Raw genomic sequence first — 25,419 nt, 5'->3', positions numbered from 1 at the left:
TTCAGAAATAATAATTTCTAGAAATTCGCTTCCTTTCCATCTCACTTTTTTTCTGCCAGTACCTCCTGCTTGTAGATACAATGTGGAGTCTTGTCCAAACCTTCTCTATGTATCCTTCACATTTTCAGAAGTTCAGCTCTGCTGGACCTTTAGATTTTTTCATTCCACTCTTGATTATTTTTTTTGGGTTTGGTTTTGTTTTGTTTTTTCCTTACTAACATCACATTCTGTAAACAAACACATTATCTCTAGACAAACACGGGTTGGACCTGGTGCTTAGGGACATGGTTTAGTGGATGGCATTGGTAGTAGGGTGATGGTTGGACCAGATGGTCATGGAGGTCCCTTCCTACCTTAATGATTCTGTTATTCTGTGATCTATTGGTATATTTTATTCTGTGTATGATGACTCCAGATAACTGTAAGCCTAGCACATACGGTGGTCTGGGCCCTCTTTTTAGAGTAGTTCTGCTATTTTTTACTCCAGTAGTGTACTTACAACCTCTAGTTTTTTGTTGTTGTTGTTGTTTTGTTTTGTTTTTAAGCTTAGTAGTGAGATAATGTCTCTCATTTACTTGGAGAGACTATTCCAGAGGTTACTGCTCATAAGGTTGCACAGTGATGGGCACACATGAAAAGGCAGGGTAATACTGAGCAGATACATCTGTAGAAGGTTGTTGCAATATTTATTCTGTTCTCTTTCCACTCTCCTGCAGTCTAAACTCATGACTTGTTTGTATATATCAAATTTTTATTATTTTCTTTTATCCCTTCAGATACAGGGGTCATTGCTATATCTCCCACTCAAATCATTTCATGCTAGGCATTGCATCGCAGATGCTCCTGGGCAACGTGCTCCGGGTGTCCCTGCTTGAGCAGAGGGTTTGGACCAGATGACCTCCAGAGGTCCCTGCCAACCTCAGCCAGCCTGTGATGCTGTGACATTTAATTTAATTAGTTGACTCCTTCCTTGAAAGTCTCATGTTAATCACTGCTGGCTGTTCACAAGTCTCCCCAGCCTGTCGGTAGTGTGTTGCTGATGGAGCACGAGAGGCCGAATGCTGAGCACGTAGCTGGAGCAGCGATGGTTGGGGTGAGGAGCAGGAGCCCGCCTTTGAGCCAGGATGGCTGTACTGTGTCTCAGAGAGCCTTCCCTGGCTAAAAGTACCTCAGATTTGTAGCACTTAGCCTGCTGACTACAGCCACCTCCAGGTCTCTTCCAGCTTTATTGCTTTGTGAGTTTCTTTCTCCCAGGGGATTGCTACCACCCCGAGCTGCCTTTCCTCAGCTGTAGCAGTATGCATCTTTCCAAGAGGAGCTTTGATTCCTCCAGCTCCTCCTCTTCTCCCCCTGCCTGCACAGTCCCTGTGCAGGGTTTCCATTTCTTTTTCTTTTTTTTCTTTTTTTTTTTTTCACTTATGTGACTCCACTGTGGTTGTAACCGTGCGTAGATGTTATTGTCCTTGTCTTCATTACATACTTCATTGCATAAATGAGGCAAAAGGTTACGAAGGTGTTGGTATGTGGAAAACACTTGGATCCCTAATTCTAATTTCTCTGTCATTTCCTTTCTTTCAGTCCCATTTCTCTGACCAAACAGAGCCACATTTTTACTATTTCCAGCCTGCTGGGGGGGCACCAGGGTGAGGGCATGGTGATGGGGACACTTCTGGCGGTGAGGAGTGGGTGATAGAGGTGGTGAAGAAAAAAAAAGGGAGGCAGAAACTTCGAGATGCACCTTCACTGCACCTCTTGCTCTGCTGAATGTGAAAACCCATCTGCTTCCTGCTGACCAGGTGGCAGCTACAGCCAAGTTACCTGCCTTCTTTCTGCTCTGAGACTTAAACTACTCTGCTTTCCCTACCAGTTTCTCTGCTATCATCTGTGCTTTTGTCATTGTGAGAGCAAACTGTGGTGATGATCTCCATCTAAGGCGTGTTTTGCTATCTGGAGGTGTCTCTCCAACAGAGAGAGTCTAAGGCAACTGTGCTGCTGGATTAGGTTCCTCTGGTAAGTGCCCAAAGCCAACTCACCCTAGCTGAAGTATGTACCCTTCTGAAGAACACTTTGCTGTTATTACTATTAGATTATGGCAAAGAATTTCTCTGTTCAGCTTCTAAAACATAATGAATCTGTCCCCCTCCAGGCATGCGCATTCCTCTCCCTCTAGAAATGTTCATTAGTGGAAAAATTTGTTTATAGCTATTTGATTTCAATATGGTTTAATATTCCCTGTTCTCTCTGTCCAACAAAATAAATGTGTTGGTGTGATTTAGTGCGACAGTAACTGCTTTAATACCTTTTTGCTGAATCCTGCTCGTGCTGAGACACTACATCAGGTGCTTTCTTCAGCCCCTGTGTGTAGGGTATCTCTGCAGCCTGTCTAACAACCAGCCTTGGATGGTTTGTCTGACAAACCTAGTGGCATGGTCCTGCTGTTGGGTAGCAAGGACAGTCACACTGGGGCTCTAGACAAGGCCAAAACTTCTCAAAGGCTTAGGTAAGGTCTGGCATGCCTGAAAAATTAATTGGCCTACACCAGGCATTCACCTGGCTCGTGACAAAGGGGATAACTGACAGCAGAGGAAGAGGAAGGGCCTGTGCTTGTTTTGCCATTGGCTGTGCCTTACTTTGGTAGAGGGAAGGAGATTTTAATTTTGAGAAACTGCATTTCTGGATTTTGACAATTATTTTCATAGGCTATGTAGTTAGCAGGCATTACCTTTTCTTTCTGACGTGAAGAATACACCAAATCCTGGCCAGCACAGGACCCACTTCAAGAAAACTGGTATCATTTTAAATAAACTCCCATGCAGAAAAATAACTTCTTTTATCTTGACAGCTTGCCTCCACTGAAGTAGTTAATAGTTGAACTCACAGGAGCTTAGAGAAAGAGTCTTTATTTCAAAAAGATGTATTGCTTGAATGAGAATCAAGGAAAATCTTGTTGTCCTGCTCCATCAAATATGTGGGGACATAGATAGCACTGCACTAGTTCCTGAACCACACAAAAGTAAGCCAAATAGAATTTGCATGAGAATACATTTCTGTACAAGACTAATTTCTCTCTTTACATTTTAGCTAGCACTCAGCATTATTCTGGCAAGTTGTGACTTAGTTTGCCACTGCAGACTGAGAAATTTTAAGTGTTGTGAAGGCCCTTTAAAATATTGGAGTAGAAAGATGCTTGCAAAACTGAGCAACTAATTACACTTTATGGAGTTTATTCTGCCTTCAAATGGTCATGTGTTACTGCCAATAAAAATAATGGGAATTATGTGCATACACTAATGAAAGAATGTACATGAATAGTTTATATTTCAGTCTATTGAAATGACAGACCTCTAATTTTTCTCATTGACTGAAAATAGGAGCTATAAAGACAGGAATAATTTTATATATATATTAATACTGCGAGCACATCTGTGAATTTTATTATCAAGCAAATGACCATGGAGAATGCCAGCTCTTACATTTTAGTAACTGGCAACATTCTGCTTTATTTTTTTGCCTTAAGATAGAATAAAATTGTAATTAACAATGTTTAACTGACCTAAACATCACTGTAAAATGTATATTGTTCAATAAAAATGTGATACACTTGCTGGTGTATGAAAGCAGGGCTTTTTAAAGCCTCAAGACTATTTAAAGGAATTTTGTGCATATGCCTTGTTTAGAAATTATTTTTTACAAAAAAAAGTGACAGCTAAGGGCACATATAGTACAAAACTTTCAAAATTTGCTCTTCCAGAAGGAATGATGCTAATGTTCAAATGCTTCAAAGTACAAGAGCATTTGTTCTGGTCTGTAAGATGACAAAATTGGCTTCTTTTTTCAGGTTGTTGCAAGCACCTTCAATGCATTTATTACTTGTATGTTTTACTTTTGCTAAATTAACCCAACTTTTCCTCTGTTTTTGCTTCTGAAGTATACTAACATCACTGGCTAAATAAAGAATGGAAGCCTTTCTGTAGTGAAAACTTGCATGGACCAGAGCTGGTAGTGGGCTATTGCAACTCTGAATTACCTTTCATTCCTTTTCCAACAATAAAAAAATTATTTGATTTCACCATACCACAGAGCTAGTAGAGTTTAGTTCTTGTTTGTAGGACAAGCAAGAAGCAGGAAATAATGAATGAAATAAATATGTGCTGATATAAAACTGGAGTAGGGGAGATCAGAGTCTTTGTTGGTTTATGTTGCAGTATAATGAAAGAGTTGTATTCATTGCAGCCACACAACCACACTTTGTTCATCATTTAAGATTATTGCTTTCAATTAACAAAAAGCAATACTGTCCAGCTTTTATTTTCCCTTCTAATAAACCACAGCAGCCTTTCCATCCCTTTGGCTCATTCTGTTCAAGATATGAAAATCATGGAAGAAACTAATAACATAGATCGTTGTCAGCGATTCATCATCTGGTTTAAACTTAGAGATAGATACATGAAAACAAAATAGTTCCTCTATTTGTGGTTTCTACACATTTTATATTTACTTAAATTATTATAATTTTATGACACATTATATTTCTTTTCTTGAACAGTCTGTGTGAAATTTTTCTCTTCCATGCCCCCGTCTTTCTGTTCAGTCCATCCCACCACTCCAAAAGAAAAACACAACAGTAATTATCTCATCTCCCAGTTTTCTAGAAGGAGCACAACAGCAATAAACTCATCCTTTTAGCAGAAATCATGGTTGAGGCAGTAGTTCTGTGCCAGTTCCATTGCCTGAGATACATGGAGAATTAATTCACTCAAAGCTGAAATTGTACATGTATATTCCTCAATGTGGCTTGGTTACCAAGGTCATCTGCAGCCTTTGCTTTTTGCATTGTCATTTGGAGCCACCTGCAGGCAGAGAATATAATTCTAGCAAAAAGGAAGGGGATTTTTGTCACACAGTGTTTGGGTGGCTGCTGTGATTATGAACAAGTGCAAAAAATAGGCATTTTAATCATAATTCTGTGATTCTGCATAAATGTTGATTTTTAACTTTGTTTGCTGTCTGACCATATAGGCATGGACACAATATCTGTATCGCTAGAAGAAAATACTGGAAAAGAGGCTGTGATCTGCGAGAGTAAAGTCTGTTCACACAGGTGAGTGAGAGCAGAGGGGAATCCGAGCTCCAAGTCGCCGCAGTGGCACTCAGGACATGATCAGATAGACACTCAGGAGCAAACTACTTTAAAAAGAAGAGAGGGAAGGTGGAAATCAATAAATGTTCAATGATTCAGGGGGCCAGGAAAAGAAAGATTTAGGTAGGTAATTTGGCGTGTGCAGCATGTCTGATAAAAAACAACAAAATAATGATAAAAATAAAAAAGGGGGGTGAGAGGGGGCACTACAAGAGCCTGTGATGACTTGACACTAACTAGAATAAGAGACATCTTTGTTTTACTTGCTCCAAGGCTGCAAAAAGGGAAAGGTGTCCCCAGTTGCTTCCAAATGCCAAGCAGAGGCTTCATCAAGACTCTAGAAATTCAGTTCATTCATTTGCTAGTACTGATGCTGTCAACTTTGCCCGTTTCACGCTGCACTGATTCACATTTGCTAGAACCCACTGAAGTTATAAACGGCTTTCTATATTTACAACCCTTTTTAATTTGTTTTGACCACCCATGTTGATGAGTGTCCCTTTAACAAGCTTGGGAAGATTGGAGGTGACTATGTGAAATAACATTAACTCTAAATCAAAAGACACAGCACTTCAGTGAAATATAACATTATGAATAAATTAATTTCCTATGAGTGAACTTAAGTGTTTATCCATCATATTTTCTAAGTACTTCCCAGTCTTATTAATTTTTCTGAGTGGCAGTGTATCAAGTGCCTTCCTAAAGTACATTTGCATTATCTACTACATTTCTTTTCACCAGGTCCCTTGGTAAGTCCAACTAAAAGAGACAGATTTATTTATTCTTTTAACCAATTCTTTGTAATGCTTTACATTTGCTTCTTTGAGGGTAATATGAACAAACCAGCAGAACTCCTGGCCATTTTCCCCATGGAGCCATGGAGGAAATGATCTTCTCCTTCTTTTCTACTAGCTATTCAGATGATAAAGAGGATCTTTTCCTCAGAAGTCTATTTTCCTCAGGTAGTGGAATTCACCCAAGAGTCATTTGTTTCAACCATCTGTCCCACTTCCCTTAGTGTTGACTCATCCTTAGCCTCCCCATGGTTAGCCCATCTATTACAGGCCCTGCTCTGAAATAGCCTAGGTTCTCTTTCTCTCCATGTGTATATAATTTGTTGCCAAATTTGGGGCCAAGAAATGAGAAATAGGAACAAAACAGTGCTTTGCAGTAGCACAGACAGGAGGTGATTTGTGGTCCAGAGTCTCTTCTGCACAGTGTCTGAGGTGAGCAGAGGGCCCAAAACCTTATAGGCTTTTATTCAAAAGGAAGCGCTACTGAAGGTATTCTGCACATATTAATTCTGCCTCCCATTTCACCAGTTCTGGTGGTGTAAGTGGTTACTCTGAATTTACGCTGAGGTAGCACATGACATAAAATCTACAGTCAGTCACGAGAGAGAGTTTAACTTGACAGCAGCCACAAAAGTTTAGCGAGGCCCCGTTTCCCTTGTGAGGCAGTTCAGCAATGGTAGTATTCATCTCAGCAGGGGCTGTCCATCAGCAGGTGCTGCTCACCTTGGTGAGACAAGGCTTTTTAGGATAACTTCTAACACTGGTCAGATGAAAGTAGAAGCTAGCATTAATATTATTGATATTATAGAAAGCCCTAAATGCTCAGGGTTGGTGCTCTGCTGAAATACGCAGGGACACAGCCTGCTCTTTGACAAGCCACAATATCAAAGGGTCAAGGGAACGACATTGGTGGTAGAATAAGACAAAGGAATAGCTAAAAGCAAGGTGAACTGAACCTGTTGTGGGTGAATGTATGTATTACATCCTTTGGGATCAATATTCAGACTTCAGCTGTCCTTTTTTCTTGTTCTGTAAATTACGTAGCTGGAGGGACCAGCTGTAAGGCACCGAAGCTAAATGGCATTAATAGTGAGATGAGTGGGGAACTCAAGGTGGACAGCAAGTAAAATCTGAGAGGACTATGTCCTCCTTTATAACTTGTCTGGCATGTGCCAAATAAAATGTAATATTGACAAATGTAGAGGAATACTTGACAGAAATAAATACAAACAGAAAATGAACAGAACTGAGCTACAGGAGAAGGACTTTGAAAAAGGCCTTGAAGAGACAATGGACCTTGCTCAGAAAATGATCTGACAATAAGGGATGGCAATTTGAAAACCTAGGAGTCCTGAAATACAGAAACACACAGTGATGTTTTATGAAATATTTCGAATGCTGTGCGTCTCCAACTCAGCCGCTGTGACTCAGAAGAGTAAACAAATAAAAAAGATGTCCAAATTTTCATCCTGACTTATACTGTATTAAGCCTTGGCAGGCAGCTAGAGGCAGTTGGCTCAGCAGAAAATTGAAATACCCCTAGCACCTCTGTTAGGTTGGGGAAAACTATATGGGAAATTTGTTTTACCTGTACTGTCACCATGAAGGATTCATGCTTTCTCATCAGCTGCCTTCTCCCTAACACAGTGACCACCACAGACACAAGAAGTGCTCACCTCAGACTATGAAATCTGATGTGGAGATAAATGTTTTGACTCCTGTTTCGTGCCACAGTGCCTGCATCTCATGGTACCAGTGTTTCATTTCAGCTCTAGGACATCACTGACTAGAAGCAGCTTGGTGGGCATCTGTCCAGTCTCAAAGTGGGGAGAGGGATCCCAAGCTGCACCACAATCAAAAGTTAGAACAGCAGCTGAAGACTTATCCCTGTGGAATAATAAAATCTATTGATTTCTCTTTTTCTGGCTTTCTACCTGTAAAATGCGATTGAATGTTTTGTAAAGCCAAGCCACTTCCTCTCTTAATCCTAGGGTTTAGCATCTTTTACCACGAGGAACTTTTTTCTTGTATCACAGAGCAGAGGGTCACCGTACAAAGCAGCTTCTTTGTAGGAGTAGCAGAGGTGAGCACAGGACTGTTGCTACCTCACTTTCCTTACTACAAGAATCCTGCTTAGATCATTGTGAGAATTTGCATTCCTCTTACCTGTTTATGCCATTTAAAAGTTAGATATCAGTCAAATTTCCTTTTGTAGTTAATGAAACAGACAACTAACTAAAACCAGAAGCCCAGGTTTTAGTATATTGAAGTTAAGTTTCATCCGGGTTGAGGATGCTAATGGCAAATAGGTCTGATCTATGTCCTTCCTGAAATGAGAGAAAGATGAAAATCCATCTAGTAGAGTTTAGATCCAGGTAAAAAATGGCAAATCTATTGCCAGCCTTGCATAACTCACTAGACAAGTTACTACTAATGGGAACCATCTTTAGGTAGAGAAAAACTGCTGGTTGGGCTCTACTAGTGGAGACTTGTTTTAATGTGAAGTGTCTGTATTAACGTTAACATGAATGAACATCGTTGTATCTGATGGGATCATTAAAATTACATACCGTGTCGCACAGTGGGACAATCTTAAATTCAACTCAGATTAATCCTCTTTGTCTTAGTGAAAAGCACAAACCGGAAAGTAACTTTTTCATAATACTGCATTGTAATGTTATAATACAGACTACCACTTACTGTACTTCAGAGTCAGTGTCTTAAACACTAAAGCTACATAATCCTTTATTCCACAATAATTGTATAATACTAAATTAGATCTCATGAATATTAACTTCAAGACTAACAGAGTAAAGTTGAGGAAATTGGGAAATAAAATTACGCAGAACTTCACGTCTGTTTTATCACTCATCAGACAATATGGATTCAGTATTTTTTATATGCAAAGAAGCAGAAGAAACATCTTTGTAATTTGTCTTCAGTTTTGCAAATTAATGTTTTGGCAATCAAATTTTGTTAAGTCCTTTTTTTTCTCATGATAGGGTAAAAACGTATGACTGTGGAGAAAAAACTGCTGGCTGGTTCTCTATGTTTCTTGGTCGTCCGTGTCGCTTGATAAGACAATGTCCAGACAAGGAAAACAGCATGCAACATAACAATACAAAAGGTTAGTTATCATTCCTAAAAAAAAAAAAAAAATGTGGTTCCTCAATTCGTAAATATGGAGTCGCAATGAATTTAAAATTACCCTGATAAAGAGTGAAAGAGTCAAGCATTATTGACCTAGTAAGCTTCTAAGGGTTCATTTATACCCAAACTGTGCTTATGTGCTTTTTTACGTTTGGTGAAAATGTACAAATACCTCAGTCTTTTTGTTTTTTTTTTTTTTTTTATCGTAATTACAATGATTTTGCCTGAAAATTCAATGATAATTTTGAAAAATGGTCATGAAAAATCTATAAACAAATAATTTATTTTTATACTAAATTTCATTACAAAAGCAATCAAATTAAAGAACATTGAAAATCCATAGTTATTGCTGTTGTAAATTATTTTACAAAACTGTTAAAATCTCAGCTCTATCTTGTTTTCCGAATGCATTATATAATGATGATTTACAGTTCTGAGGAAATTCTTGGAGTCTTCCCTTAGTGTCTAAGACCAATGAAAAAAAAAAAAATAATGAGAAAGAATAAGGTCAAGGGAAAGATGAGGTGAAATTACTAGTATAATCTTCCTGATTTTTAACAATCATTTTATAATGTTGAATTGATCTTTCTTAGGTCCAACCTGTGCTACAAGCATCTCACTCTCTCTTGTGAATGAAGCACAATACCTCCTGATAAATGTAGCAAGCATTCTGCAGCTGAAAGAACATATTTCTGCAAGGTAAGGTCCTTCTGCCTTCAACAGCCATCTTGGATTCCAGCGTCTTGCCAGAAGATGCCAATGTAATTGTTTATCTAGAAAATGAGACAGACTTTCTGAAAACTTGGGTTAAATGCCTGAATATAACCTGCCTTCCAGTCATCTTTATGAGAACTTAAACAAAATTCTTGTCAATTGACCTGGTGGTAGGAGACTGTCAGGAATCAACCAATTTCTGTTTGTGGGAAGAACACAGATAATAAGTTTTCCTCGACAAAATCTATTAGATGAAAATTGAAGGTCTTCCTACTTACCGAAATATATTTTCCCCATGGAAGGGGTTCAGGTTAGAGCAAACACTCGTAACAGAAATATTTTTAAACTATTTGCAGGACTGTGTTTATTTATTTATTTATTTATTTATTTATTTATTTTATTTCGCATTATTAGTACCAAAGTGGGAGATACAGGCAACAAATGAAACATTTGATTGGCACAGAGTTCAAAGATAAGGAACCCAATACTAACTAAATTTTCATAAGCTGATCATGTTCTTTCTTGAACTGAGAACTGGCTTACATTCCATAGAAAATCCTTCCACGGGGCCTCTATCATAGCTGTGCCCCCCACAACCCATATATTCTTTTCTGAGCTCATACTCCCCTTTTCTTGTCTCACCAAACTGTCCTGCCTCTGCTTGGAAACACCTTCTCTTCTTTAGGTCACCCACCAAATATGTTGCCCTGCAATGAAACTCCTGTTTAGAGTTATTCATATATACATATATATAGCTGTAGGAAGATGGGTATATAGCTTTGGGGTTTAAAACCACTGACTGCATTAAGCACTGCTACAGATCAGCTTGCATTGCCTGAGGGTTTTCTTTCTTTAGGAAGAAGCAGTTGGGCAATTTCAGCATGTGACAGCAGTATCCTGGGAAAAATGCCTGGCAACAGTTTGAATCTTTCCATCTCTTTCTTTTTTGACTACCTTTTCTCAGTGATAATTAATGCCTTCTTTTGAGGCTTGACTGTCTGGTTTACATCTCCTTGGCCAAACAATGATTGCAGGCATCCCTTACTCACAGTGGGCATTTTCCATGGTGAGATCCAGCGAGAAGCCTGATAGATATGGGATTTGAGTAGAAAGAAAAAGTGAAGGGACCAGATGAAGCAGCAAGTGATGATGAAGGATGACAGGGAACTTTGAAATATACAACGTCAGATGATACACTGTTTTGCACTTAATATCTTCCAGTGTTCCCCCCAATACAACTCAGTTTGTAATTTCTTTTTTCTCAAATAAAACTCCAAATGTGACTGGAGTTGCCATTATGCCTGAGAAGCATCTCACTTCCCACTCTGCAGCACAACTTGGAAAATTACTCCTTATTTTGCCATGCAGTGCTTTCTCCGAGTGCTGAGAAAATTAATTCAGCATCATACAATCATACAGGCATAGAATGGTTTGAGTTGGAAGGGACTGTAAGGTTCATGTGGTTCCAACCCCTCTGCCATGGGCAGGGACACCTCCCACCAGACCAGGTTGCCCAAAGCCCCATCCAGCCTGGCCTTGAGCAGCTCCAGGGATGGGGCATCCACAGCTTCTGTGGGCAACCTGTGGTAGTGCCCCACTACCCCCAGAGTAAAGAATTTCTTCCTAATATCTAATCTAATATCTAATTTATTATATACTGCATCATTGTTCTGAACTGCTACTGAATCACAGCGTACAAACTTTCAAAATGTTGAACTATGCAATAAACATTGAAGAATCTGCACGTAGTAGTCTTTATTAAATGTCTTTCTTTGTTTGGAAAGTATTAGTTATCTTCTTGGCATGTGCGTTTAGTTTTATTTAATGGAAAACTGCTAAGATTTATAGGACCCTTTCAATCTTCAGTTGAGTCTTAATAGTTTCTCTTTCTTAGCATCTTCTGTAGTTAGTAGAATTAATCTTCCCCTTTACATTTGGGTCTTGAGAGGTGATCTAAAACAGTAACAGCAATTTAATTAAAAATTAGAACGTAACATACTGATAGAGAACTACATGCGTAATGAGACACTCATCTCTGCTGTTGCCATTATAGGCCACCCCCGTGAAAATCCCCGTGGCCTGGCCTCATGCCCAAATGTTCTCAATACAAATACTCCCCTGAAGGTGAAAATAATCATTTTCAGGTTTGCCTGCTAAATATATGGAATGCTTTCTGCATTGCAGGGCCCACTGCTGTGGAAAATCCTAAGTACTCAAGCTAGCTTTGGCAAATGACATTGATTTTCGCAACAGATCCTTGTTGAGATTTGCAGGATGAAGGTGCCTCTATCCAACTGATTGATGTTTTGAGGGAGGGGAAATAATGCGTATTTACTCCAGTAAATGCTGCCAAGTAGTTACAAGCAGTTCTGAGGGTTGGGGATAGGTGTGGGAGAGCGGAGTTATTTTGGAGGTGAGTAGGAGTGTGGGCACTGCAGACTCGGAGGAGCAGCAGCAAGGGCTGAAAGTAGAAACTAAAAGTAGTTTTTAGCAGCTGGTTCAGGGCATTTTGAGCCCAGATCCAAGGTTACTGGGGCTTTTGATGCTCCCATTAATACCAGCTTAGGTAGCTGATGCCCATATGTCACGAAATGCAAAGCTCCCTCTGCGCAGTGCCCAAACTCCTTTCAGCCAGGTCTCAACACAGTACACAGCAAAGGCAGGAAGCGAAACGGTGGAACTGAATTTGTTCATCACTAACTGCTAGTTTCTTCCCTGCCACTTCCAGCATCAGCATAGTCTGCACTTTCCTTTGGCTCCTGTCTACTCCAATCGTGATAAGCATTGCCTCTGCCATGGATTGAGACATGCTTGTGGGATCTCTAGGGAAAACTTGGAGCCCTTCAGCTTCCCACCCCACTTTCTAACCCCAGGCTCCTGGGAGCCTTGTGAACAGCGAAAGCTTGTTGGAGCCAGGGTTGTGTGGTTTGCCTGAAAGTTGATTTATCCTTATGCACATTTGTCTGCTAAAGAAGATCATCCAGACTATTTAAAATAAAATCAAGCCTTTTCTTCACCTAACAGACCTATTCTGCCAAGACTGTTTGATGTGAACAGTTTTCCCTGTGCTTTGATTTTACATGTTTTTCCATATTTTAATTAAAACACAGATTTTAAACTTTTTGTCCTTTAGAAGTTGTTCACGTCCATTATAGCTAATGCAAAATGAATTGTTCTGCCCCACTTCAGAGAACCTCTCTTATGGTTTTTAGGGCTGTCCTTTTTTATGGTACAGGTAGCATTCTCCTTTAGAAGGACAGCGATGATGACAATTCAGAGGTGCAGCCAGTTTTCTGATATTTGTATGCAGTCTGCTCTTCTGTCTCCCTCATGTATGTTCTCAGCACTGACACAGATCTACACCCTGGCAGTTCAAATGCTTGTAAAGAGGTGGAGATATCTCTACACAGAGATTAATTTTTTTCGAAACACCTGTCATTTGGTGCAATCTGTTGCAACCTAAAGGCAAATAATAATATAAGGGATACATTTCTCTCATAAAATGCCTTACTGGCCTTTTTCACCTTCAGCATCTGTAATTTTTGTCCCTTTTGCTACTGCAGCATATGCAGAATATGCTTGTATTTGCTTTCTTTTTAGAAGCATTTAACCCATCAAATTTAAACAGCTTTGTCAAAAAATCTTTTTATTTGTTACCATTAACCTTGCATATAACTAATAAGGAATTTTTCTCATATGCATTATTTATAATTGCCACTCCGCATGCTTTCCTGCCTACTTTACAGTTCCAGGTTACAGCCCTGAAGAAGCCACCTAGATGATTACAAATTCTAGTCAAATACCTTGTGCCTTTTTTATAGCCTTTGTAATAAAAATTGGTCCAAATTATTATGGAGATTCATCTGTTTGATGAATCCTATTAGCCGCTAGCTTCTTACAGCACAAAAAACTAGTGCAGAACTAGTGCAGAACTCATTAATAAAGCCTATTCTTTCTTTTCTGTTGTGAACTCTGTGGTACAGATTGGAAGAGCCATTGGAAATAGAGGAATTAATCCGGCGTTTCCGTGCCAACATTGTCATCAGTGCACCAGAGTCCTTTGAAGAAGAAGAATGGGCTGAGATTTCAATAGGTGCTCTGCGATTCCAGGTATGAACTTATCTCCCTCGTCCTAGTCCTATGGGACCTTGTCCTCTAGCACAAAGCATTTTGAACTTGGAGACAGAGCAATTTTTGTAAGGCTTTGACTGGAATATGGGTGGCACAGTGTGTGCAGATGCAATTTATGAAGTGTGTAAAAAAAACCTGGTGTAACCTGTGACAAACATGCTGCAATATAAGTGAGAGGTTTTGACATATTTCTCCACCTTTTTTTTTATTTCATAATTCATAAAATTCCCCACCTCCATCCAACTGAGGTGAAAAATAATCACTGTTTTGAGGCTGAGTTTGCAGCAAATATTGAGCCTGCTTGTAACAAGAGAATATGAGCAGCTTTTAAGTGTGATAGTCCAAATGCAGTCTCAGATTGCTGCACATTAAGAAAATGATTGCCAAAAGCCTGGACATGAATACCAGTGAATGATCACTGTCTATTGCTCTCTGGTGTATGCATCCTAATCTCCATTCAGGACATGTTTCTTAGTCTAGCCTTAGGTAGGGCTGTTTCATACGTTATTCTTCATGTCATATCTAACAACATAATGTGCTTTGTACTGTAAGGAAAATGGTATCAAGTCAGACTTTGTCGGCAAAGAAATTCTTTTTAGAAGAAGTTCAACAAAAGTTCCATGAAGAAGCAACACATGAAACCAAGGGAAAAGATGAATATATGCATTACGTGTTGTATTGGATTTGCCTGGTCCTTAGCTATGAAATGTCTATTTGTAAATGCATTGCCTAGGATGTGAAAGGAGTTTATTCATCATTTGCTTAGGGATGACAGTGAAAGGGGTGAATAAGAGTAGTGTTAATGTCAGATCTAGAAGCCATGATAGAAATCACTCCTAATTGTTTCTGGTCAGCATATCCTAAGAAATGGAAAGGCCGTGTTTTCAGTAAGGGTAGAAATTATGACCTGTCCGCTCTCTTCTTATGCATACTTTGATCAGCAAGCTGAAATGTGAGTTAAAGAAAATTGAGGAAAAATTCGGCAGGTAGGAGATAAGGAATACAGAAGACAAAACCCTTGATGTATATTTTGTTGGAGTCCAGAGTTGCAGTAGGGAACTGAGTTGCAGCTCAGGATCCAGTTGTGGAATATACTGTAAAACTACAGTATATTCAGGATAAAACTGCTTTCCTGTTTCTGGCATTGAAATACCTTAGGAATGCAAGCCAAAAATAGAAAGGCTTATGCAACTTGCATTCTCTTTTCCAGTCTCTGCTACCCAGATATTGATGTAGTAACAGTAGAAATTATGTTAATGGTGCTTGATGCCAGGAAAACAATAGAAAATGCTGTTGAACAAAGAAAAGTAGGGGAAGATATTTCCTTCTTTTGTCTTGTTTTCCTTTTAATAAAATAGTAAAGCAGTGGAAAATCATCTTCTGAAAAAGCTGAGCCAAATATATGGTTTTGATGGTTACAGTGAAGAGTTGTACAGTTCTAGACGTACCTCAAAGAAATAAAATAGCACTTCAGAACAGCGTATAGAAATACTTGCAGTGTAAGGTTTAATTATTTGACCTATTTGAAATTATGACAAACTTTGCAACAGTAGAAAGTTTATATTGAGACATTTTAAAGAAGAGTTGTTTTGTAAAATGTAGAGCTTTGCTAAAGGTGGGGATGCTATAGCAAGCAAAACTGGAATTTGTCTTTTTTCTTCATCTTAATGCTTTAAAAGGTAAGAAAAAAATGTGGTTGTTTTTTTTTTTTTTCTTTTTTCCCCCTTTTAACCGACCCTATTTTAAACAAGAATTAACTTTAAGAACCATGCTTTGTATTATATATGATGTTAAACTACAGGATCTCATTATTCCTGCTGCTTATATACATTTGTGGAAATTCACATTTTGCATTCTGATTATCTACAAGTGCAATGCCTATAAGAAAAAACGTGGGATACTGTGTATTTCAATTGCACAGAAAAACTGTTAACCAAGGCCTGTTAGTTTAGATCCAAGAGAGTCTTCCTTTGTTTAAATCCTGAGGCCTTGGCTTAATTTTGTCTTCAGTTCTCCTTTGAGCAAGTAGCCCTGCCAGCCCACAAAGTGAAGCCATCAGGAAATATAAATATGTAAATACTTGGTATTTCTCATATTCTGTTTCTGGGAAAGTTTTATTTAAAAAAAAAAAAAAATGCAGTGATAGTTTTGCAAGTGGACCCTTGGAAAATGTTCCTATGTTAGGGGAACAGGACTGACCTCTTACGTAATTAAAGCATTAAAGAACATAAGAAACATATGGAAAACATATTTTTTTATGATATTATGCTAGTCAGAAGCTTGTACTGTTCCATGTTGTACTGTTTTGACATATAGCAGTGACCTTCTTTAACTGAAATTTCAGGTTGTGGGTCCGTGTAGCAGGTGTCAAATAATCTGCATTGATCAACAGTCTGGGGAGCGAAACAAAGAAGTTCTGCAGTCTCTGTCTGCTGCAAGAGGTAGAAAGGTCAGTAAGTTACTCAAAAATAGCTGTGCAGAAAGATGTAGTGCATTGCATGCATAGAGAAATACCTGCTGAGAGAATATTTACAATTACATTTTTATGCTAATCATTACCATTTGTTTTTTCAGTTAAAAGAGGATGCACTTACAACCCAGATACAATATCTTTTATTTCCATAAAATGTTCAACACATTTTAAATTCAGCAATTGGCTATTAATATGAATTATTTTTTATTGTTCTTGCTATTGTTCAGTATGTACCACTTTACAATGTGTTTATTTTGGTCTTGGCAAACATGAACCAATGTGCTGATATCATTCAGGAAGAGAAATGTGCAGAAAAATCACCAAGTGTTTGTGATGACACAATTAGCTCCTAAGACTCAACCTTACTCTTGTTGAGGGAAACTACTTAGCAGGAAATGCAGAGCAGACATGAATATAGACAAAGTTGAGAGTAATTGATTAGGAAAGAGACTGGGGAATAGGTTTGAAACACAAGGCGTTGCTTTGGAGTCTTTCTGCCTGCTCAGGTTGCATTACTTCTTGGAACTGAGAGTACTCAGACGATGGCTAGACAGTTTGGCATCCCAAAAGCTTCACAAATCCCCTCAGAAGTATTTATTTAGCTGAAAATCCTTACTCTGAATTCACTCTTTACTGTTAAGCTTCTCTTGTAAAAGTTCATCGGCCACTCTGGGCTCAGAAGCCTCGCCAATAACAGCCAAACACCAGAGAGTGGGCACAGCACAGAGGCAAAGCAATAACAAACAGGTTGCAAATTGTTCACCCAAACAATGCACAACCAAGTTACAAATAATGCCCTCTTTGTTAAAAAAAAAAAAAAAAAAAAAAAAATCAATTTGTCTGGGTGACTCATTAGGCAAACAAAGAGCTCCATTTCCAATGAGTGTTATCCTGGGGGAATAGCCCCGCTGGCTGGCTCCCTCTTGGAGCCAGCTGCCTGGTGCAGGGAGGGAAGCGAGCAGGCAGGGGCTGGCTGCCCAGGCACAGCTTCCTGCTGACCTGAGATGACTTGGGGTTGCACGGCAGACTCTGGCATCCAGATTTTTGCAGTATCTGTGCAGTTGTGAGAGGAGCCGTGGTGGGTAGCCCAAGGACAAGAGCCTTCTCCATGTAACGGTGAGCCACAACTGGGACATCTGGGGCACTGCCGAGCATTTTCTGGGTAGGGATGCTGCCCTGCTTCCATGTGGGGCATAGAGGGCTCTCTCTCTACCCACGTGCATTTTGCTGGATTGTGACTTAAAGCCTCTGCAGAGGAACAGCAATCTGTATTTGGGGACCTTCTCAGGTGGCAAGGACCACTTCCCAGGAACACAGCTTCTCAGGAGAGGCAAAGCATCTCCTGCACGCTTCCCACAGAAAAAAAAAAAAAAAAAAAAAAAAAAAAGCTTCTCTTTGGTTTTGATTAACCCTGGCAATGCAAAGGCTTTCTTGGTATGAACACTCGTAGGACCATGTGACTCATTCCTACAGAATTAAGGCAGAGAGAGCCATCCAGCCTCTTGAGAACCTGGCGTCAGATAAAAGGAGCAGGGCAAGGCAAGGCGCTGCAGAGCACAGTGCTGCTATTCACAGCAGGGGAGTGCTCTGCCTCCCTCAGCTGTGCAAAGATACTCATGCTGCAGAGAACACGGCCTTCAGCTCTTTTATTTTTCCCAGCCTTCAGCCAAAGATTACTCTCAGTGTTGCTGGCAGAAGGAGCCTTTTGAGCATGCCCTGCTCTGCATAAGGCCAAGTCTTCTGGTAAGCTCAACAGCCAAAAGAGATAATTTGAACTGATAGCTCGCCTGAGTTGGTCTGTGAAGACCTCGCAGCCCGTTCCTCCTGCAAGTCATCTGTGGGGTGATGGTCACCAGCTGCTTATCAGTGAGTAGCACCTGAGGATTTTGGCGTCTTCAGTGTGCTCAGCGGTCCTGGCAGAGGACACTCATCCAAACCTTCCATAGCAAGGAGGGGGAAGCAACACTGAGTTCATGTGGCTGTGCTAAATTGCGGAGCTAATCCTTTGGTGACTCATGTCTGTAGCATGTGCTTTTCTGTTGAGGAGTCATCTAATAGACATCACTTTATTATTTTTATCGAATACAGATTCAGTGAAGGAATCTAGCTGTGTTTGTTCCCAGCTGTCAGTAACACAATTTGAAGTACAACAAATGCAGCAAATATGATTTAAGCTAATTTCCCAGTACAGGGGGAGCTGATATTTTTGAAAGGCCATTGTTGTTGCTCAATTTGCAAAACGTTAAAGACAACGCACGTGTGAATGGCCAGCAAATCCTGCATGCCAGATGTCAATATATAACGTTTTGTTTTATTTTTTTCCAAGAATACCAACCCAGAAAAATATATTGTACTCTGTCAAGTTGGTAGCCCTAACTAAAGCACTGCCAATGAACTTCAATAATGATCTAAATAAAGTAAGGCTTGTAAGAGGTGGTTCAATATTTATTTCTGAAATCATGTTTTTCTCCATTCCTCCGAGACTCTGAGAATCTGGTGCTCCAAGCTGAAAGACTGAGGCTTTGAATACATGGATTACTACTGAAAGCCAGAACCAGCTACTGTAATTAGCCACACAAGCAATTTGCATGTTTCCCTATAAATGTACGGAAGGGTAATGAAGCCCAGCCAGCTACTTTTTATGAAACCTTTTTTTCACATTGTTTGAAATAAAATGCAAACATCTCTACAAAGCGAACTTCAGGTCTACTGCCACAAGTTCTGAAAAAGTACTCATTATGAATTCCTTCTGTAATTTTTGACTGAAAAGGAAAAAATGAGCTCTCCCTCTGTGACAGAGCTCTCTGTGGCTGCAGGAGGCTACGAAAGACTAGATAACTACATTAAGCAAATAGCATAAAAATAGCCACATGCTGTTCCCCATGCGTCACCACCTGATGCAAAAGGCACACGGACAGGAAGGAGGGAACACTGAATTCTTGCCCATCTTCTGGGCTTTGCAGATGCAGTTTAACGCTAACAATAGCGGAAGCCCTGTGGTGGATTTGCAGCAGTGCTATGAGCTGGGACTTGCTGTCAAGGTAGCAAGGGGAATTGCATTAGCAGCCTGCCCCAGCAGCCTGTATGCATGGAATGTATGGATAGCGGTACATCAAGGGAAATCCATTGTGTTTGCACATGCCTTTCTGCACTGAAAAGGTTTGTGTTTTTTTCCTGTGGGCTGTTGATCCTCTTTTATGTCTCTCATTGTGCCTGGGAGAGCTCCCTTTCCTGCGGAATTAGACGCCACGCCTTTGGACTGCTTACTGAAAGCAGGGATAGCAAATGACTTCTCTTATCTGATGCATCATTATCATCATTTTCATAGTAATGCAGGGCTTTACACTGTGCACTGCTTTTCATCCAAAGATCTGGAACACTTGCAAACAGTGACTGGTGTAATTAACAGACCTCTGAAATAATACGCTTCTTTTCTTGTTCGTGTGCAAAGTGGGAAATACATTTCTTTAAGGTAGAGAGCAAAGGAAAATCAGTTCTTAATAAAACACTCTGCTGTCCAGTCATTTTCAACAAAACAAAATGTTTGAGGCTTTTTGACATCAAGTTAAAACTTTTCTTTCTTTCCAGTATGAGAAATTAACATATTAAAAGCAAGTGCTTCCACAACCCTATTTTCAGAGAATCACAGAAGTATTAAGGTTGGAAAAGACCTCCAAGATCATCTGGTCCAATCATCCCCCTACCACCACTGTCACCCACTAAACCATGTCCCCAAGCATCACATCCAGCCTTTCCTTAAACACCCCCAGGGACGGTGACTCCACCACCTCCCTGGGCAACCTGTTCCAATGCCTGACTGCTCTTTCTGAGAAGAAATGTCTCCAAATTTCCAACCTGAACCTCCCCTGGTGCAACTTGAGGCCATTCCCTCTAGTCCTATCACTAGTTATCTGTGAGAAGAGGCCGACCCCCAGCTCCCCACAATCTCCCTTCAAATAGTTAAAGAGAGCTTAACTGACTTATTTTGTAAGCCTTTACTGATAAGTTTTGGTGCAATCAGAGCTAATAAAACATCCTTGCATTAAAAAGAAATAAAATCACTCAGCTTTAATAATTGCATCTTCCAAACCTTCACATGGGATGGAGGTTATGTTATAAAAATAAAGAGAGCAGGTGAATTTATCTGTTGATAGAAAGCAGCTGTGCTACATCCAGGGGCACAATCTAGAGCTCCTCTACCCAAAGCTAAGTGATAGCATGCAGTGTCGTTTGTGTGCTTGTTACACGTTCTTGCAGAGCATTTTCCCTACCAAGTGCAAGTTTGAATTAACCAACTATTTAGGAGCAGTATCTTAAAGGCCTCTCATCTTAAAGGCCTTTGTCGCATGTAGCACCTCCCATTTCTGTCTAACAAAAGGAGATAGGGTACCCAGGATGTTCCTCTGCCAGTAAACATCCAAGTGCATATTGCTGTTGGTCCAGTAAAAGTATTTGAAACAACATGCAGGAATGACAGCATTTTATAGCTCCTTCTTTCAGTGAGTGTGATGACTATCGTGTGATTCACTGTTGGCAAGAGTAGGTACGTTTCATCCATTTATCCCAGCAGTGATTGTTGTAGTTTTACTGATCAAGAAGCTTTACGTGAAGTTTGAGAGTGATAGGAAGAGTCCCTGCTGTCACCTGTGTCACAATCCAGCCCTTTGCTCTGCTCTGGGTGTGCTCTGGAGAGTTTATATGCCAAATAAAATGCCCTTGAAGTTGGGAAAGGGTAGCAAGAGCAGAAGGAGATTATGCAGTTCATTGTAATGACTCTGCAGGCTGTAATCTCTGTGTCTGAAAGCCTCATTTTTCAACACTGAAATGTGAGAAGGGACAATTTTCCACATTTTGTCATTCTCTTGAAACAGAGTCAGAATGACAGGATGCGCAGCTTCTGTGGTTGTTTGGGGGTATTTTTGCTGAGTCAATATTTGTAATTACCAGAAAAGCAAGGAAATTTACTTAAAAGATACTAAATCCATTTCTGGTAATCACAAGCAAAATTCTGGTCATTCAGAAGACCAAGATGTCAGCAATGAAAGTGATTTTACAGGAAAACACTCATCCAAGCAGGCATTAATACTGAAATATGTATACCATCAGTATAATATCACCTTGAAAACTCCTTAGTCATCATCCAAGCTCAGAACTCAAAGAAATACTGAGACCTAGATGCCCAGTCAGAGTAGAGAAATAATTGCAATATTTTAATGCATTAAAATAGTATTTAAGAACTCCTGCAAATAAGATACACTCACACATACCTTTTCTTAAATAATCATGGAGGGTTTAAAGTGCTTTAAGAAAAAAAAATGTGGCTGAATGATTCAGAGCAATAGAAATAAGGTAAATTAAATTATCCATACTGAACAATCTCCCTAGATTTATGTTAGTCTTTTTAAGGTAAGTCAAGTTGTCAATACAGTGAATATACGTTAAAAATTTTCATGTATCAAATTAGTTGACTAACACAGATGAGTTATAAAATTCCTTCCTGTGTGAAGTATGGGGTAGCGTGGACTAATATTCATTTTATAATACTTGTTTTATGATTGCCTGATTTTTTTAAACAATTAAATTATGGCAACTGTCATTTTTACATTAGGGTGCAGGAATTAAGTGCAGGATATTAACTTCAAGGCTGAAAAAGACATTATTTATGCCAGTGGAGAAACCACCACGTGTCAACAAATAAGAGAAAAACAAGAACAGGGTATTAATATTATGTACTCTCATATTTTAAATGAAGCAGTTACTGACTTACCATTTTGCCATTATGGTTTATCCAGCGCAGTCACTGTGCTAGTGGATTGGGAGCCTGCTGCACTGAGGTCACTCCACAGCATTTCATACTCACTCACCAGAAGAATCTACCCTACTACATCCACTGGTGTTGGCACCATTGTGATCACTAGTACCCACAAAGTATCATTAGTAGGACAGGCCTGATCAGGTCCATTTAGGTGGAATGCCTGTGAGATGAAGAAATAACAGAAATAACCAAAAAGATTTACTTTTAACTATTTTTTTTTTACTATTTTTCATTGTAATGTTTAGGATTACAAATGAAACAGAAAGACCCCAGTTCAGAGCCATACTGGGGCAATATTTGGATAGATCTCTGCTTCATAGCATTGCAGTTGCTTGAGAGTAGGTCTCAGCCTTAAATCTCACTAATTCTTCGAAGACTAAAAGCTGTTTCATGTTACCTCATTACTGTATTTTTATGTAATTATATAGTGCAGGAATTTGAGTAAACATCCTGCATTTTAAGTCTATCAAACATGCTCCCTTAAATTCAACCAACACATTTGGTTACTTTTAATTTATTGCAATTCCTTTAGTATATTTTTCTAAACCTGCTGTAAATGTAATTCCCTCTGTTTCAGGATCATTGATCTGAACAATAGCAAAAAATGTCATCAGGAAATGGAGAAGGAGTGCAGAGTTTTATTTAAAAAATGTGTTTGTTCAGACATACTAAATGAATTAACATTTGCTTATTTATTTATATTACGCTTTCAAATGACTGTTCATTTGTAGCCTATGAAAATCAAATACTTTTTATTGAAACCTGTAAAAAATTGACAAGAAAACTAATGTTGACTTTCCAAGTCCTTCGGTTTGAAGAGCAAAGGCATTCTGAAGTATAAAATTCAATTATCAATTTAACATGGTCTTCAGTGTTTCTTTCTTTCTTTCTTAAGTATTTTTTTAAGCTAACTGTTTTCTGATTGCTTGGAAAATATTATCCTAAGGTTGCAAATCTGTTTCTTGCTGCATGTTTCTATGTTCTCCACAGGTGGAAAATAAAATCACAGAAGCACGCCAGTGTTTAATGTGACATTTCCACATCACACCCAGCTGTTCGTAGCTGTAACTGTAATGTCTAATGTCCTTAAAATTAATACCATACATTGGAGTGCAGACACTCAGACCAGATTTTCAGTGCCTCTGAGCATTTATATAGTAGGTGAAGTGGTTATCCTCCTTCTTGTTTCTTTATTATCCAGTAATACAAGGACATATCGAAGTATTTGTAATATTTACATAGGGTGGCTTCACCAGTAATAACAGATAACAAGCGTTAATTATTATAAAACTTTCTGAATATTTTCTGTAAAATACATTAAGATATTAATAAAACATATGAAGGGAAATTCACCAAGGCTAGACAGAACAAATTTCTGTTAAGAAAGCAAACAATTCATGGTAGAAGACACAAGACTTTTCCTCACTGTTTGAATATACATGCATGCTGGTGCTGCCTATCCTTTATTTGTGGAAATGTATTAACCGTATTTGTCAAGAAGCCAGAAGAGTCATTAAATGACAAGACTGTGAGCGAGTGTAAATTACATATATGATACTGTGGAACTCATGATGAAATACTCTGTTATTTATCCACTTACTTAAGGTATTCTTCTTAAATAGCATGGGGTTAGCTCTTGTTTACCAGTCTATTATAGTTAATTAGTTAAAATGTTCTTAATTACATTGAGATCACACATACATCCTTATTCTTAAAGCAATATTGTTTTTCTAAGCCTATCTGGGTTGTGAGATCCTCCATAGATCTGATTACTTTACCATGAGTAGCATCTCAATTAATATTTTGTTTTGTGTTGTTTTTTTTTTTCAGACAAACTTTGGCGTATACCTGATGAACCAGCCTTTGTGCCCGTCCTTTCCAGATACGTTATCTGTTGGGTCTCAAGTACTTCCAGTGTTGAAGGAGAATACAGAAATTCAACGCCCAACATCCAGTGAAGAAAAATGTTCAGGATAAAAGATGAGACTTACATGCAACTCTAGGAAGAAGTCAGTAGTCAGTTATTCAAAAAGAAAAAAAATCTTCCGCTCATTTGCTTCAGCTTTGAGTTTTTTAATTTTCTGTTTGCAGTAAACGTTATCAGATGGCAGTACCCTTGATAATTACACCTCACCTACATGTTTTTGCTTGCGATTAAGTTACAGCAACCATAACTCTTATTTTGTTCAATTGCTTCAGGATGCAACAGGTTTGATCAAGTTTTACTAGTGGATGACTCCCAAAACAAGCCCAGCGTTGTTGTCAGAAACCCACATCTCAATGAAGGAAAGTAAACATAACAATGAACTACTTCCTTATGCTGCTTTGTTAAAACCACATTTGGAAGAGAGGATGCAGGATGTGCTTTAGAAACAACGTAGGTGGGAAGAGGATAGTGGAAGAGTGGCAGTCCTTTCAGCTTTTCAAAAGTGAAGCTACAGGTGACGTACAGACAGTCTGAAGCACAGAAGAGTGCGTTGGCATTGGAAAATATGTGTCATCATTTTGGGAAAAGGTGTCTGAGGATGCCAAAAAGACGCAAAGATCAATGAAGATTCAGTATGCCTTTACAAAAAGATGTTCCTATGAAGCAATTTCATCCATTTGTTCTCGACATCTTTTTCTCGTTTCCACTTGCCACTTTTCCATCTGATCCGTTTTATGTGATGACTTCCCACACATGTGTTTCTGTACGTATATGAGACTGTTGACATATTATTTCTAATTAGAGATTTCTCAACTAATCCAGTCATTATTTCTATACAAACTTTGCTTATGCTCAGCAATCTCAAATGGCCAAGATGTTGAAACATCCATTTGAGGGAATTCTTGAAAGTCTGAATGCTCCTCCATCCTGAAAAGGTCAAAGCATTCTTTTTTCTTATTCATTGTGGTAGTTCCTAAGCATTTGATAATGTCCTTCTTGGAAGGCTTTTAAGTTCTTGACTGCCCTAAATGACTCATGCTTACTGATTGTCTGAAACCTAGGACTTAACTGATATGTGAATTCTTGCAAAAATAAGTAAATAAATAAAGCCACACAATGAGAGGGGGGTGGGGGGGGAGGGAGGGAGAGAGAGAGGGAGGAAGGAAGAAAAAGAAGCCTTGAGAAGACAATATAAAACAAGATTGAACGTACTGTGGCCAGGTGTTTTATGACTGCCAGCATGTGTTCAACCAGCCACAGGGCAATTTCATACTT

General features: G+C 39.1%; 1 protein-coding gene across 1 annotated transcript in view; it reads left to right on the top strand.

The window, feature by feature from the left end:
* MOCOS (molybdenum cofactor sulfurase) overlaps positions 1–25,199 on the top strand; it is a 222,778-nt gene extending 197,579 nt beyond the window's left edge. Inside the window, exons 10-15 of the mRNA XM_084281422.1 lie at positions 5,020–5,101; positions 8,937–9,061; positions 9,678–9,783; positions 13,782–13,908; positions 16,274–16,378; positions 24,048–25,199. Of these exons, the coding sequence (XP_084137548.1) occupies positions 5,020–5,101; positions 8,937–9,061; positions 9,678–9,783; positions 13,782–13,908; positions 16,274–16,378; positions 24,048–24,194 (692 nt within the window). The 3' untranslated portion in view covers positions 24,195–25,199. The remainder of the gene's footprint in view (positions 1–5,019; positions 5,102–8,936; positions 9,062–9,677; positions 9,784–13,781; positions 13,909–16,273; positions 16,379–24,047) is intronic.
* The last annotated feature ends 220 nt before the right edge of the window (positions 25,200–25,419 follow it).

This window comes from Netta rufina (assembly GCF_964035555.1).
Source record: "Netta rufina genome assembly, chromosome: 2".
NCBI classification, from domain to species: domain Eukaryota; kingdom Metazoa; phylum Chordata; class Aves; order Anseriformes; family Anatidae; genus Netta; species Netta rufina.
Note: the sequence above shows the minus strand (reverse complement) of the source record. Positions and strands in the feature narration are given on the sequence as shown.